The 13,390-nt window shown below is 49.5% G+C and overlaps 1 protein-coding gene across 7 annotated transcripts in view; it reads left to right on the forward strand.

The window, feature by feature from the left end:
• TBC1D22A (TBC1 domain family member 22A) overlaps window positions 1-13,390 on the forward strand; it is a 384,809-nt gene that overhangs the window by 105,753 nt on the left and 265,666 nt on the right. For all 7 annotated transcript variants that reach the window (XM_032261505.1, XM_032261506.1, XM_032261502.1 and 4 more), the window contains one exon: window positions 443-505. In XM_032261505.1, the coding sequence (XP_032117396.1) occupies window positions 443-505 (63 nt within the window). The remainder of the gene's footprint in view (window positions 1-442; window positions 506-13,390) is intronic.

The raw sequence follows: 13,390 nt of genomic DNA on the forward strand, positions 1-13,390 counted from the left end.
AGATTCCCCCAGGACTTCATAAAGTGGAGAAAAATGTGGCCTCTGTCCAAGAAGAAGCTGTCGCAGCTGAAAACTTGTCAACTATTGACGTACTTGAATTGCTCCTGTGTCAGAGGCTGAAAATCGATGTTTACTAATTGCTGTGGCTGATGTTACTAAGCATCCGAGGCCTGCTCTGTTCCTCATCACGCAGCAGTGGCTGCTGGGCGGGGACAGTGTCAGGCAAGCCTGTCACCTAGGACTGGGCGAGCTGTTCAGAGAGAGCAGGCTTTGTATGCCTCCTTCGGGGGAGATCGTGGTAGCGTAGAGAACGAGAATCCTCGAGGAGAGAGCAGGGTAAAGGCAGGGGAAGGACGTCCCTCAGTGTTGCTGTTTTAGTCATAACGCTTGCAGTGTGTTTGTTGTCATGTAACATACATGTCTGTTTCTCCTGCTTCTCCAGATCCACATAGACATCCCTCGCATGAGCCCTGAAGCGCTGATCCTGCAGCCCAAGGTGACAGAGGTAAGAAGCTCTTGGTGGGAGTTTGCCTTGTTGGGAGTGGCTCCCAGGCGAACTGTTGCTGCGCCTGGCCCTTGTGTTCACAGTTGCTGATGGGACTCTCATTTGTTCTTTAAATATTTTTACTGTATAATATTGTCACACGCCAAAGACCGTATGTAATTCATATGTGTGGATGTATGCACTCATGATCCACTGCCAGATTTAGGAGCTAGAACGCCATCATTGCTACCTAGCTGCACACATGGCCATGAACTCAGGCCTGACCCAGAGCACTGAGGCTGCCGTGTACCCCCTGCTCCCCTTGAAACCCCTACCTGGATGACACTGTCTTGCCTTTTAGGTTTACGATTCTTTGTGACTTTCATTCATGTCATGTGACAGTAGGAACACAATGTGTGAATTTAATTTGGGTCTTCTGGAGCTGCATCACTCTTTCTCTAGCCTGGTCTCTGCATCTTGTTTTTTCATTCATTCATTCATTCATTCATTCATTCATTCATTCATTCAGAGACTGAGTCTTGCTCTGTCACCCAGGCTGGAGTGTAGTGGTATGATCTCAGCTCACTGCAACCTACGCTTCCTAGGTTCAGGCGACCCTTTTGCCTGAGCCTCCCAACTAGCTGGGATTACAGGTGCCCACCACCACGCCTAGCTAATTTTTGTATTTTCTATAGAGATGGGGTTTTGCCATGTTTGCCAGGCTGCAGTAAGTTAACTTTTAAAGAAGCTATGATTTATAATCAATTAAGAGGATAGCTTTGAAGAACTTTTTATTTTCTACATTTGTGATGTCACTTCTGTTTTCTGTCACTGACACATTCACGTAGATCTGTGTTGTGTTGGGTTTTGCCCCAGTGTTTAGGTGGTCTTCCCTTCATATTGCACCCTACAAGTAATTTAGCCTCATGACGTCCTGCTGCCTGTTGTGGGCACGCACCACCTGTGGGTTTCCTCTTCGCCAGGAACTGGGCAGTCCCACCCCTTGCTCTTCTACATACTTCTCAGAGTCAGTTTGCCAAGGTCTTTCACTTGTGTTTTTGTTTTTTAGATTTGTTTGGTTTATGGTTGGAATTGCATGGAATCTTTCATTGCATGGAAAGTCAGGGGTCAGAAAAGACAATTTTTAGTTTGGGAGAGTGGATAGCTTTATGAAATTAAATATTCATTTTCATGAACATGCTAGTTCCTCTTTTAAAAGTCATTTTTAATGCTTTTCAGTGAAGTTTTCAAATTTTCTCCCTGAAGGGTCCTGTACAAGTGTTACCGGTGGAGGGTGTCCAGGTTCTTGGCATCTTGAACAAAGAATTGGACAAAATGCACAAACAAGGCAAGGGAAGAATGAAGCATGAGATTTATGGAAAAGGGCACACTTTCCGCAGGGTGGGAACAGGCCTGGGCAAGCAGCTCAAGGGCCTGGTTACACAATTTTCTGGGGTTTAAATACCTTCTAGAGGTTTCCCATTGGTTACTTGGTGTACACCCTGTGTCAATGAAGTAGTGGCCCACAATCAGTCTGATTGGTTGCAGAAAGCAACCAATGAGAGGCTGAAGTGAAGTTATAAAACACCCCGTGCAAGTGTCTGATGAGTTGCAGAAAGTGGCCAATCAGAGGCTGAAGTGAAGTCATAAATTTACAATGTTGTGCAAAGAAAGACTTGGCCTGGGACCAGCCTGATTGGTTGTTGAAGGGGATCAATCAGAGATACTTTCAGTTTTTCATCTGCCATGCAGAGAAGGGGTGGATTGCCTCTGATTCTTTTGTTACCTGGGCTTGAAAGTGGGGTTTTCCTTTTGATTTGGTTCTAAGAAGTTAGTGTGAATTGGCCTTAGGTTCCTGCCTCCAGACCCTATTCTCCTGACTCACATGTTTTATTAGATTTATTCTTAGTTATCATTTTTTTTCTTGTTATAGTAAATGTTCTCTCTTTAAAGCTGAATCTTTTTTTTATTGTTAGAAATATTTTGTTTTGCATGTTGATTGCTTTAGTAAATGTGCTTTTAAGCTTTGACATTTCTTGTCTGTGCAGTAAATCTGTTAAAAAAATCCAAGATTGTTAAAGCGAAGTACTTAGAGATTGTAGAATACAAAAAGAGAAAATTAGTTTCCAGCAGTAGTCATTCTGAGACACTTCTCTTTGATTGTCCTTTTCAGCAGTGGTGCTAATCATATCTGGAAAATGAGGTGATTTATTATAACTTCCTTTTTACTTATGATTTTTAAAATGGGAAATAGAGTCTGCCACAGGACCTTTGGTGTATTCTGACTTACCTTTTCCTACCACTTGACACATTCTTTGTGCAGCTGACCTCTCAGGCGCTTCCGTCTCAGAGTGTGGACGCTGAGTCGCGTGCTAGTGATGGCAGTTGGCAGCTGGTCCTCTTGTCTGTGACCTCCTGGGCTTTGAGCTGTTGCTTTGGAAAGCCTCCCCTGTCAATTGAGAAAAACAATGAGACCACTCTTAATCATTTTAGGAGGTTTATTTGTCAAAAGTAAGGACACGCGCCTGGGAGACAGGTCCATGCCTTTCTCCCAAGATGATTTTGAGGGCTTTGAATTTAAAGGGGAAAGGGCTAGATATTGAGAAGTACACAATTTTTCATGTAAGAGGGAGATAGAGAAAAATAGTCGTTCATGCCTTTGTCTGGCTCAGTCAATCTGCATTTTTTTTTTTTTTAAACCTAAGACACAGACAAATGGAGCAGAGGAAAAATGCAGGGAATCTGCACTTTACGTAAGATAACCTAGACAAAATGGGGAACAATCAGATACACATTTGTGTCTGGTGGGCTGGGGGTGACTGTACTTGTAAGGATAAGCTATCCATTTGCCTTGCTGTGGTGACATCTTAACAGAAACACCGTAAAAGATCGTGCGGCTCACTAGGAATTTCCTTGTGGGCAAAATAAGGGGGAGGCATGTTGCTTCATCTTGTAGCCATCTTATCTTTGGAACCAAAGGGGTAGGCAGGTTTGCATGCCCCAGTTCCCAGCTTGACCATTCACTTTGGCTTACTGAGCTTGGGTTTTCACGATTCGGTTTCCTTTCACACCCGGTCGGTCTTACTCAGCTCCCACATGGTCTCCCGGGGGTGTTGATGCTCTCCGGGACCCAGCTCAGCAAGGCTTGCAGAGTGGATCAGCCTGGAAGGTAGATGGGCTGGCTTCTGGGAGAGCCAGCCTCCTGCAGGCTGGCAGAGTGTGAAGAGTAGGTCACCTGAGCACGGCCTGTGTGTGTGTGGAAATGAAATGATAGGCAGAGGACTTCAGGAGAATATTGAAATGTGTGCCTTGGCCCGGCGCAGTGGCTCACGCCTGTAATCCCAGCGCTTTGGGAGGTCAAGGGGAGCAGATCAGCTGAGGTCAGGAGTTCCAGACCAGCCTGGCCAACATGGCGGAACTCCATCTCTATGAAAAATACAAAAATTAGCTGGGCATGGTGGCGTGTACCTGTAGTCCCAGCTACTGAGGAGGCTGAGGCAGGAAAATTGCTTGAACTCAGGAGACAGAGGCTGCAGTGAGCTGAGATCTCGCCGCTGTACTCCAGCCTGGGTGACAGAGCAAGACTTTGTCTCAGCAGGGAAAAGAAAAGTCTGTCTTGTATTGGCTAGTAGGAAAAATTGAGTTATGGTTTCTGGCATGGTAGAGGTGTAGAGGTTAGATGTGAATACATCTACAAGTGATGGCAAATGTGTAATAATCGTGGCTTCACAGGATAGAACTCTATTACTGTCTCCACATTGTCACCACATTGGTTGCTCCTCTGTGCTTGGCTTTGACCTCATGGTCCAAGGTGGCTGCCTTAGCACTCGTCATCACATTTGCATTCCACTAGCAGGGATAATAAGACATGGGACGAGAAGCCGTACCCCCAACAGCTGCTCGTAGCACTTCCACTGTTTCCTGCTGGCTTGTCATCCGAAGTGACGTGGTTTTACTTAGCTGTATGGATCAGGGAAAATGTAAGTTTGGTTGTTTTGGTTATGTGCTCCCCTAAAGTTTGGGCTAATAGGAAGAAGGATTTCTGCTGTAAGCATCCTCCCAACTCCCTGCACTGTCGATACATCCATTTATCCATTCCACGGGTGATGGCCAGGTCCATGTGGTCAGTTTCCGCTTTCCTTCGCTTCCTCCTTCTCTCCTTCCGTCTCTCCTTCTCTCCCTCCTGTCAGCTTTATTGAGGTTGAATACCATTCACCTATTCTAGGTATATAATTAGATGTTTTCGCAGCTGCGTTCATAGGTGTGTACCAGCTCCCTAATTTGCGATGTAAACATTTCCGTCAGTCTGTGAGGTTCCCCATGTCCCTTTGCTGTCCGTCTCCTCTCCCCACCCTTCCCCTCGACAACTGCTAATCTGCTTTCTTTCTCTAGAGTTCTGTCCTCTTGTAGAATTTCATATAAATGGAATCACACAAGCTATAGACGATGTAGTCTGTGTCTTCTTTTGCTTAGCATCGTGCTCTGGAGGTTCATGCATATTGTTAGAAGTATCAGTAGTTCACTGCTTTTTTCTTGCTGAGTAGTATTCCGGATGGGCATACCATAATGTGCCTGTTCACCAGTTGACGGACACTGGGGTTCTTTCTAATTTTTGCTCATTACAAAATAAATTTTTTTTTTTTCTTTTTGAGATGGAGTCTCACTCTATCACCCAGGCTGGAGTACAGTGGCACGATCTTGGCTCACTGCAACCTCTGCTGCCTGTGTTCAAGCAATTCTCCTGTCTCAGCCTCCCGAGTAGCTGGAATTACAGGCGCCTGCCACCATGCCCGGCTAATTTTTGTATTTTTTAGTAGAGACAGAGTTTCACCATCTTGGCCAGGCTGGTCTTCAACTTCTGACCTTGTGATCCACCCACCTCAGCCTCCCAAAGTGATGGGATTACAGGAGTGAGCCACTGCGTCCGGCCAAAATAAATTTTCTATAAACCTTCATGTACTAATTTTGGTGGGGAAAGCAGACAGCCTGGTCTCACTGCTGATTTTAAAGGGGAAAATTACACCATTGACTTGTGATTTTAATCTTTAAAGGGAAAAATTTTAATCTTTTAAATATTTAAAAATTATTTAAGATAAAATTTTAATCTTTTAAAGGGAAAAATTGCACCATTGACTTGTGATTTTTATCTTTATTATGCGAAGGAAGGTGCCTTGCTCTTAGTTTTAAAATCATAAATGGCTGTGGAGGTTTATCAGATCCTTTTTCCTCCCATTATCTGAGGTAATATGTTTTTGTTTACTTGATCTGTTAATGTAGTGAATTTTATTAGATTTTCCCAAAGCCAGAATGACCCAACTATATATTCCTGAAGTAAATCCAAATCGGTCATGACGGATGTTTAAAAGTGCGTTTTAGGAGGAAGCTTGTTGGGCCCAGCGTGCGAGGTCACACTGCAGGATCAGGTTTGGTAACACGTGCCGTGCTGCCCCACGTGGAAGCCAGGCTTCTCTTTAATTTGAAAAGGGCTTTCTGACCGCTATGCCCTGACGTGTAATACTCTCAGTTGCGGCGTTTTCTCTGGCAGTAGTGACCCTGTGATACTTTGTGTGAAAGTATCGTTTATTTTCAGTACTTACTTCTTTGGATATAATGAAACCTCTGTGTTTTGCTAACCCATCGAGACACCTGACGTGGGCACAGAACGTTGGCTGTAAATTAACGTAATTGACTGGGGTGAATATTGAGTGATTCACACACCAAATGTGGCGTTACTGCTTGTTTTAAGAGGGCTCTGCCTATTAATTAGGTTGTAAACATAGAGTCGGTAGTTTTGGTGTACTCAGTGTGTATTTTGTGTGATATAGGGTTGCCTTTTAACCCATATTCTGGATTTCTACAGTTTGATTTTGGTTCCATTTATCAGGTGTTAAAATTCTCGCGGGGGGAATGTTGCTTGAATCATGTTGTGGAATCTTGAGTTGTAAATCATTTCTTCTTTATGAGCCTACCGGATTCGAGGGCTGTAAATCCACAGGTCATCTCAGTAGAATTCTGTATTTTGTTTCTCTTCTCACAGAAATTATCTCCGAGGAGATATGCTGTGCAGTCACATTGCGGATGCATATGGTAGAATTCTGATATTTTAAAATTTCTGAAATCAGATTTTTTATAAGTTAATGTGAGCACAGCAACGTTTTCAGTTTCAATATGTCTCCCTTTTTAGCATGCACAATCCCTCAGCTCCCTGTGCGCTGCACTGCACTGCTGGTGCTCCCGGCCTGCCTCGGAGGCATGCGGGTGTTGGTTGGGTGGACACCGTGAAGACAGAGCCCTCTAGCAGGGGACCTCAAGCCCCTCCCGGGAGTTCTGCAGGAGAGTGCTGCTGAGGCTTTTAGGGAGAACCTTTTCCTTCTGAATTGGCATGTGTGTTATGGCGCTCAGGTTTCTGAAGTTGGGCAAACAAACTGGCAATGCTTCTCATTTTTAAATTCCTTCAGCCCTGGTGGTAACCAGTAGTAGCAACCGTTTTTATTATTGTTGAGTATTACCTGACTTGCAGAAAGGATACTTTGGGAAGAGTTTAAAGTCTGTACTACTTTTAATGAATTTCCACTCTCCAACAAAGACATATCAAGAATGTGACCAGACCTTTAGTAGCTGGTCATATCCAGTGGGTATTTCTTGTTTGAAGCATTTCAGATTATTCTGTGTTGTTATTAAACACAGCCACATATTAGGGCATCCTTCCTTTATGGCCCTTTGCTAGACAATATCAGTAGTTCAGGACAGCTGGCTCATTGGCATGGGAGTCGCTGTCCTGAGACAGGGCCCCGTCACGTCTGCTGCCTGCTAATGCAGCCCTTCCACTGAGCTGACTTTTCATCTCCAGGAAGAGCCCAGTGTGAGTGGGCACATTGCTTTCACCTTTCCTGCGGTAACTGCAAGGAAAACATCTGGCTTACTGACACACAAGGTTGTAAGGGTTGTGATTCCCTGAAGAACACCAGCAGACACCTGGTGGGCAGATGGATGACCCGGAGACTCAGACGTGCCTGTCCTCAGCAGCGCTCTCTTGGAGTGAGGGGTGAAGACAGACGGGCGTGAAACACAGGGAGGTCACGTGAAGTTGTGAGTGAAACCACAGTTGGTGTCCTGCCGACTCCATTCCAGGGCGGTTGAAAGAACTGGAGAAGACAGCCCGAGGAGGGGCGTGTGGGGCATGTGGATCTGGAGGGTAATGCCAAATTGCTGGGGCCGCCTCACTTCCCTGCTGTGATTTCTTTATTTCCTGGCCCAATTGGGCCGTGGACCCCTCTCTGGTGCACTTGGTGTCTCTGTGGGTCTTTTCCTCAGGGGACTTTGCAGCCCAGCCTCATGCCCTGCAGGGTGCACAGACCTCGGCCTGGTTGGTGCCCGGGGCTAAGGGCCGAGGTGAAGTGCAATGGCACAGGTGTCCCAGGCTGCAGGCGAAGGGGCTCCCCTTTGAGAACCCACAGGATGGCAGCAGAGCGGGGTCAGCCTGCAGGGGCGGCTGCACTCAGGGATGCTGTGGACCGGGACCTCTCCCTGCATTGAGCCAGACTGGTGCCTTCCTGGCAGTGATGGGTGCTCTGGCTGGCTAGGCTTCTTATCGGAGATTCGTGGCTCAGTACCTCTGGCTTTTGCTGCTTGAATTTGGGGACCTGTTGGCTCTTCCTGGTTCGCTTCAGTGGACTTCCAACCTAGCCCTTGCCTTTGGTCACTGCCCTGAGGCTGAGTCTAGAGGGTCCAGCAGTGTCCTGAGGGAGTTTGGGGAATTGGGCTGTGTCCCAGGGGCATGGGGAGACAGAGAGGCCCCCTCAGTGAACTGCAGCTGCCGGGTCTTTCCTGTGCTGCCCGGCAGGGTAAAGAGCAGCAGCAGCACACAGGAGCCTTTTTCCTCTGGGCCGGGCCACTACTGCCAGGCAGTCTCAGTGGCGGGAAGAGGAAAGGAATTTCCTTTAGGAGAGTCTTACCTGACTTCGTATCTAGCTGGGACTGTCTAACGCAGCAGTGGGGGCACTGGATAGTGGCTGGGATTGACGGGTGGCAGGAACTCCCAGCAAACTGGGGAAAGCATCGCTTGCTCAGAGCTTGCTGGGCAGCTGCCCAGTGCCTCGCTGCCCATGGATGCACCTTCAGAGGAAGTGGCGCGCTTAGCTTTACCCCCTCAAGTGCCACCCTCTAGACTTTGACAATACCGATTTGGAAAAAATGATATGAGATCTGTCATATATATATGTACGTATGTATGTGTGTATGGAGATATATATGTACGTATGTATGTGTGTATGTAGATATATATGTGTATAAATATATGTGTATATTTACCGTTCTGACAGCAAAAGTTTAGAGCTGGCTCCACGCAGTTTTTGGAAAAAACAAAAAGGGTCCGATTATTTGATGCAGGGCTTGGAAGTCCCACAGCGTGTGTCCCTTGTTGTTGGGGATGGGACCTCTTCTTACAACAGGGTTTCAGTGATGTCTGATGTGTGGCGAGCCCATATGGTGAACATCACACGGACAGGTACTTTCCGGGTACCCTCGGCGGTACCGTCTGAATGTGCTCTCGGCCATGAGTGCTTTCCTGGCTTGCCTGATGGTGATTATTAGGATGAGATGTTTTAAAGCCTCTGCGGCTTTCAGAGGGGGACAGTGGGGACCCTCAGATGTCACAGTGCAAATTAGGTGATTTGGGATGGAGTTTTTAAAACGATACTAAATAACTTTGGGATTAGAGCTAGTTTTTGCCATTTCAGAAAACCAGTATACCTCATATGAAGTGATTTAAGACAAGATAAAACGGATGAATCAGTGAAAACAACAGCAGTCGCAAGGAAAGGGAACCCCAGGCCTCGAGAAGTCCTCTTGTCCTTCCTGATGGAGACAGTCATCCTGTCAGCTGGCCTCACAGCTCACCGGCATGAAGAGGAGCTCAGGGTCTGTGACTGTTGCCTCTGCTCAGAGCCTTTAGTGAGCAAGTTGGAAAAGCAGCGGATTGATTCGGGTCTGTGCATGGTGTCCTGAGCTGTCATCCCCTGGGCCAGCCTCCTTAGCTTCCAGCCCCTGCAGCCAGCCCTGGGAGCCAGAAGAGGAGCCTGCAGTCAGCTGGCAGGCTAGGGGCAGGCAGGTCCTCTGGGGACTGAGCTGAGCAGGTCTCTCAAGGTGGACACTTGAGGGCCAGAGGTCCCAGAGGTTGGGGCCAAGGGAGCCTCTGGGGCATGGCCAGGGACGTCCTGAACTTGGGGGCCGAGCTTCCCCCTGCCTGCTGGTTTCCTGCAGGCTGTCCCCTAACCTGTGGGTAGGCGGGAATCAGAGGTCCTTCTCCATCCTTCTGGGGTCGTGACCTTCCAATGTCCCCAGGTATTCTCTGTTTATGGAATCTTTTTTCCATGATTGTAGGTGGTGGGGATTTTCTTCCTCATAGTCTAGCATTTTAAGAGAGGTTCCTGTCTGCCGTGTTGCAGGGATGGCTGCTCCTTTTGCACTTTTCTGGTGGGTCATGGGAGGTCCCGCAGCTGGGGTGAGTCGAGCTAGGGTGAATTGCAGGCAGGTGGGGCTCACATTAGCCTCTCAGCCATGTGTGGGGCACCTGGGACCGGGGACCTGCAACCTGCGTTTGGCTTAGTCCAGGGTGGAGCCATCTTGGTTCTTGGTGTGTCCCCAGCACAGCAGTGATGGGAGAAAGGGCGGCTGCAGGAAGTTCAAGCAAGTTACTTACCTTGTCTTCCCTGCTGCTACCCAAAGAAACGTAAATTGTAGCTGTTTTCTTACTTTCTAAATTAATACCTATCATTATGGGGGATAAGCAGCCAGGAGGTGAGTGTAGATCCATAATTACATGAAGAACAAGGAGAGCCTGCCCGGAATAAATGTCGGGGAGGGGCTGCCTGGCTCTTCCTGGTTTGTTGGTTTGTGGCAGTGATTTCATTGCGAGGCTGGTGTGCACTCAGGACAGCTGAGCTGCTGGGGTGCCGGCCGTCTACAGTGGGGGACGGTAGGCCTGGACATAGCTTGCGGGCAGCACATCCCCGAGCAGGAAGCACATGCCCAGGCCTCCTCTCAGTAGCAGGGGCTCGGCACCCATGGCAGACACGCGAGCACGCACCGTGTGTTTCGTCTGTCAGGGCCTCTCCAGCCCACGTCCTTGGCTTGTGGCTAGGAAATAGGAAGGCTTTTCAGAGAGAAAAGAAACAGCTCTCTACCTACGAGTCAAGTCACTAACGAAAGGCAGCACGTTCCATTTCTCAGCCACATTGAGTTCCCAGGTAGACCCTGAGCTGTTTCCCTGGCCCGTGGCTGTGTGTGGGTGAGTGCTCTTCTGTGTGTGTGCTCTTGTGCACGTGTGTTCTTTTGTGTATGTACGCATGTGGCTCTCTGTGTATGTGCGGGCTCTTTCCTGTACGTGTGTATATGCGGGCTCTTTCCTGTGTGTGTGTATATGTGCGCATGTGCTTTTCACATGTGTGTGTGCTCTCCTCTGTGTGTGTGTACCCATGTTCTTTTCTGTGTGCACATGTGTTCTCTATGTACGTGAGCTCTTCTGTGTGTGTGGATCTGTGCACTTACGCTCTTCCGTGTGTGTGGTCCGTGCACTTACGCTCTTCCGTGTGTGTGGGTCCATGCACTTAACGCTCTTCCGTGTGTGTGGGTCTGTGCATTTACGCTCTTCTCTGTGTGTGTGCACATGCTCTTCTTTCTGCATAGAAGGCTCTGCTCCTTCTCCCTCCTCAGCCTTCACTGCCCTTTCTTCCCGTTGCCCCTGTGCAGTTCCTTCACTGAGTGTGCCTATCTTCCCTGTCCGTTTCAGTGGAGTTACTTCTTGCTCTTCCTCTGTGCGTTTTTCCACTCAGACAGGTGGGGGTCCTGAGGTCCCGACTGGTTGGCCTTTGAGGTGCCAGGCTGCAGCATTGCCCGGTAGAGGAAACAGATGGGAGAGGCTGATCACAAACCCAGGCAGGCACCCATGGCATTATCTGTCCACACAGACCCCCACGATAAGCCCAGGCCCTGCCAATGGCACAAAACCTGGAGAACGGACGAAGAGGAGGGCTCACATGCTGGGCACCAGGAAGCGCCTCTGCCACCTACGCCTCCATACAGCCACAAAGTGCTTCCCAGTCCTCTGTGCCGTCCGTGTAGGGCTAAAGGTGCCGCGGTCAGTCCTGAGGAGACCCTTCCCAGAGACTCACCTTGAACTGGGTGAGAGCCAGGCCTGAGCCGGGCTGGCGCGGTGGAGGAGCTGCTGCTTTGGGTAGGGCAGTGGTAAAGGGGCTTGTTGCCTGTGAACTAAAACCTTGGGTGGAACACCGTGGGAGCCTTGGGAATGTTGGGAGAAAGGGGATTACAGGTGGAAAGAGCAGTGGTACAAAGGCCTGAGACGGCCGCAGAGTGGCTGGGCCTGGCGAGAGAGCACCCAGTACCAGTGAGGAGCCAGAGAGCAGGGAGCAGCTGGGCACGCACCTGAAGCCTGCTCAGGAGTGCGTTTTCTCATCAGTGTCTCAGGAAGCCACAGGGGATGGATGGTGTGACCTGACATTTTCAGCAGCATCCTCTGCTGCTCAGCGGGATGTGGAGTGGGGGTGATGGCAGGAAGACCAGCCAGGAGACTGTCGTTGCAGACCGGGCACAAGATGAGGGTGGTCAGGCTTCTGGCAGGGGAGCAAGGAGAAGGGGTTGGGTGCCACTTCCTTTTGGGGTTTGCTCTAGCGGTGATGGCATGCAGGGTCCTCAGGTCTCCCTGCGATTTTCTAAGGGGCAGGCCTCTGCAGTGGCCGCCTAAGAGCGCATGCCTTTAGCGGCGAGCCAGGCTGTGTGTGGTGTCACGCGCCTCCACGGGTACCCTCTTCTCACTGTTTCAGCCTGCTTGCCTCGTTAAAGGTCATTTTTGTTCAAAGCTTGACCCGCCTGTCCTTTATTTACATGTTAGTGGGATGAAAGTGGACATCCAGCAGAGTTAAATCGAATGCTTTGGAACGACCAGTAGCCTTCTTCCGTCAGTAAGAAAGTGGACTTCTCCATTTTTCCTCAAAGTAATACAAGCGTGCTCTTTCAGAGCCCCTTACTGCCCAGGCCGGCGCAGCGCTTCCAGGAGGCTGGGTGGGCAGAGGCCCTCCACCCTGGCTTGGATTGGGGGAAGCATGTGATTGTGGGGTTGCTGGCTGGCTTGTGCAAGGACACTCAGTGTGCAGTGCTCCAGCACTGTTTGCTGGCTGAAGGCGTAGCCACCTCCTGCCCTGCCTGTTAGGTGCTGCTGATTGGCCCCGTAGTGCTTTCCGCGTCTCTCCCGAGGCTGTGTGTAGGCACGACTCCGTCTGTCTCAGGTGGAGCTCGTAGACCCAGCCTCACCGAGGCTCTTCCTAGGGAACTGAGTCCGGGGCCCCGGCCTGCTCAGCTCTCTCCCCTGCAGCAGCCCGTTTCCCGTTCCACAGATCCCAGGAGCTTGTCGCCGGGAGAGGAGTTGGGCTCCTGTTGGTGTCCTCCCTGGGTGAAGTTGGGTACGTCCTATTTGCCATATTGGTTTTCTCCAGCAATTAGGCTGCTGAGGGTAGTACTGCGTTCATGCTTACGAGTAGATCAGGCTGGAGAGAGACAGTGTGTGAGCATGAGTGAGATAAGCCCTCTGAAAGTGAGGGCCTTGTTAAACGGTGGGGGGGCTCCACTGCCTAAATTCTCTCTCTGTCTGTCTCTCTCTCTCTCTCTCTCTCTCTCTCTCTCTCTCTCTCTCTCACACACACACACACACACACACACACAGTCTCTCTCTCTCTCTCTCTCTCTCTCTGTGTCTCTCTCCCTCCCCTCCCCCCAGCCCTGCAGTGCACCTGCCCCCTGCTCTGGGTGGTGCCTGCCTTGACTCCCTCTGTCCAGGGTGCATGCTCCTGGGGCACTGCACTGCCTGCTCCCTGGGCTGTAGAGGACACCGCA

This window comes from Sapajus apella, unplaced genomic scaffold, assembly GCF_009761245.1.
Source record: "Sapajus apella isolate SASKATOON/1434 unplaced genomic scaffold, GSC_monkey_1.0 scaffold123, whole genome shotgun sequence".
In the NCBI taxonomy this organism is placed as follows: Eukaryota; Metazoa; Chordata; class Mammalia; order Primates; family Cebidae; genus Sapajus; species Sapajus apella.